Source organism: Etheostoma cragini, chromosome 14, assembly GCF_013103735.1.
Source record: "Etheostoma cragini isolate CJK2018 chromosome 14, CSU_Ecrag_1.0, whole genome shotgun sequence".
NCBI lineage: Eukaryota > Metazoa > Chordata > Actinopteri > Perciformes > Percidae > Etheostoma > Etheostoma cragini.
In genome coordinates, this window is record NC_048420.1 from 25,001,592 (window position 1) to 25,004,854 (window position 3,263).

At 40.9% G+C, this 3,263-nt stretch overlaps 1 protein-coding gene across 1 annotated transcript in view; it reads right to left on the reverse strand.

The window, feature by feature from the left end:
* The window catches only part of wdyhv1 (WDYHV motif containing 1), a 4,338-nt gene extending 3,262 nt beyond the window's left edge, over positions 1 to 1,076 (reverse strand). Inside the window, exon 1 of the mRNA XM_034892828.1 lies at positions 948 to 1,076. Within this exon, the coding sequence (XP_034748719.1) occupies positions 948 to 1,009 (62 nt within the window). The 5' untranslated portion in view covers positions 1,010 to 1,076. The remainder of the gene's footprint in view (positions 1 to 947) is intronic.
* Positions 1,077 to 3,263: the final 2,187 nt, after the last annotated feature.

Below are 3,263 nucleotides of genomic sequence, written 5' to 3' on the forward strand. Positions count from 1 at the left end.
TGGAGTGTGGTCTATCTGTATAGTGTCTTGAGATAACTCTTGTTATGAATTGATACTATAAATACAATTGAATTGAAATTGAATTGAATTGTTTTAGCCAACTATAGACCTATATCCAACCTTGATCCAGATGTTTTAGCCAACTACAGACCTATATCCAACCCTGATCCAGATGTTTTAGCCAACTATAGACCTATATCCAACCCTGATCCAGATGTTTTAGCCAACTATAGACCTATATCCAACCCTGATCCAGATGTTTAGCCAACTATAGACCTATATCCAACCTTGATCCAGATCTTTTAGCCAACAATAGACCTATATCCAACTTTGTGTATCCAAGTTGTCAGATCTATCTATCATATAATCAAGAATATAATAAAACTAGAGGGAGACTTGGCATACAGCCCGATCCAGTTGGGGAGAGTTCTAGCCTGACCAGGCTCCTCTCTTTACCCTGTCTCTCTTAGTTATGCTGTAATAGTTTTAGCTTCCTTTGAGACACTGAGCTCCTCTCTTCTCTATCTTTCTATCTTTCCATCTGTCTGGGTCTGGGTCTGACCGAGGTTTCTGCCTAAAAGTACGTTTTTCCACTCCACTGTGGCCCTGTTGCTTGCTCTGGATGAACTACTAGAACTGTTGGGTCCTTGTAAATTCTGGGGAGTGGTCTAGACCTGGTCTATCTGTAAAGGGTCTCCAGATAACTCTCGTTATGAATTGATACTATAAATAAAATTGAACTGAAATGGAAACAGACTAGTACTCAGCGGTAACAGCGTAGAGTATATATATTTGAGTATATATCAGAGCATACATCAGAGTATATATTGTATATAGAATATATATCAGAGTATATAGAGTATATATAGTATATATTAGAGTATAAATAGTATATAGAGTATATATGAGAGTAGGGTATACAGCTTATTTATTAAAGTACTTCTCACCAGTAACAGCTGGTATAAACGCAGTTTTCGCGGCTCGGTGTAATACTGACTCCAGGATTCATGTTGGTGTGTCACACTGAAACCACTCCGTCTGGAACTAGGACTCAGACGTCAGATCCGGTAAATTAAAGTTCCTCCCCCAATTAGCTCAAATTTCTCTATAATCTGCTGAAAACATTCCTGCGTTCAATATCTTTAAATTATTATTATTTTTTTTTAATGCAGAGACTTTATTTTGTAATGCAGAAACTATCTTAACTAGTCGTTTCGGGGTATAAACGTAGCTGTTCTCGCCGCAGGACAGGCACCTTTCCTCGGCTAAGTTTACTTTCAACCCCCGCTGATAAGACCGGGACTCCACGGTGCTCTGTAGACCGACCACAGGCACCTGTACCGGGACTCCACGGTGCTCTGTAGACCGACCACAGGCACCTGTACCGGGACTCCACGGTGCTCTGTAGCCAGACCACAGGCACCTGTACCGGCATTTCACGGTGCTCTGTAGCCAGACCACAGGCACCTGTACCGGGACTCCACGGTGCTCTGTAGCCAGACCACAGGCACCTGTACCGGGACTCCACGGTGCTCTGTAGCCAGACCACAGGCACCTGTACCGGCATTTCACGGTGCTCTGTAGCCAGACCACAGGCACCTGTACCGGGACTCCACGGTGCTCTGTAGCCAGACCACAGGCACCTGTACCGGGACTCCACGGTGCTCTGTAGCCAGACCACAGGCACCTGTACCGGGACTCCACGCTGCTCTGTAGCCAGACCACAGGCACCTTTCCTCGGCTGAGTTTACCTGTAATGCCTTTTTGTTTAGTTGACATTAAAATGTGAAACATAACGAGCTCTCTGATTTGTCTTTGGAGTCTAGTCTGAGGAAACTTGTCTTGTTTGCCGTTAAGGACAACAGGAACACAGCGTTGCTCTTCTTATGAGACTCGGAGACACCACCATATTACAATAAGGGCGACCGGCCCGATTGGTTCATTTACATTTTGGCATACATTTAGCATAATATTTAAGCAGTTGCACATTTTGTTTTCCCATCTTGTATATATTTAAATGTTTGTTCTTGTATTCTTATATTTTGTTATTATTTCATGTATATTGTATGTATGTATATTTTGTGTGCTGCTGTGACAATGTAATTTCCCATTTTTTGGGATCAATAAATATCTATCTATCTCTTAGATAGATATTATAAATAATTATTATTTATCTATCTATCTATCTACCGTTGGACACACCTCAGCATGACACGGGACGCTCCAGGCTGCAGCCATACACTCTTGCCTTTTTTAAACTAAATTATCCAAAAATAACATTATGGTTCCACCCCGAAACATACTTTCCTCTGATCTTAACTTTTTACTGAAATACATTCATTTCTGGGTTTTTAACAGAAAAATTAGGGAGAATTTCATACAAATTAGATTTGTTGAACATGAATTCCCAAATAAGTGTAAAACTTCAGTTGATAAGTGGGCGGCAATCTTTATGCTTGATATATAAGTATATATACATATGTATATATACTTATATATCCAAACTGGATGTGATAAGTATATTTACTCAAGCTATTTTGTAATTAATTTGAATTCCTTTTATTGATTGGATGAAGTATAATTTGCCTAAAAATGATTTTGTATTTTTGTGTTAAAAAATAAATCAGACGTTACTCAGTAGTTTTTTCACCTAGTACTTTTTACCATTACTCAAGTAATTATTTGGATGACTACTTTTTACTTTTACTCGAGTTATATTATTCTGAAGTAACAGTACTTTTACTTGTGTATATACCTAAATATATAAACAGATTACTGTATACACACACACACACACACACACACACACACTATTTGTTTTCATACGTATTTCCCCAACTACAAGTTCATATAATTTCCACTTTGAACTAATGAACCAATGAGATAACAGCATGTCGTTACCTAGCAACTGGAAATAGCTTCCTTGCCAAAAAAATAAAACAAAGTTGTTCACATGGAAACGTTTTAATCAGACAGAATCACCATAGTAACAACACTAAGTTATATAAAAAGCGCCAGGCAGTCGTCGCTAGGCGGTGGTTGCTAGGCGGAGAGTCTGACGGCGGCCGTTGCCAGGCGTTGGTTGCTAGGTGAAGAGTCAGACTGTGGTGGTTGCTAGGCGGCGGTTGCTAGGCGGAGAGTCTGACGGCGGCCGTTGCTAGGCGGTGGTTGCTAGGCGGAGAGTCCGGCCGTTGCTAGGCGGTGGTTGCTAGGTGAAGAGTCTGACGGCGGCTGTTGCTAGGCGGTGGTTGCTAGGTGAAGAG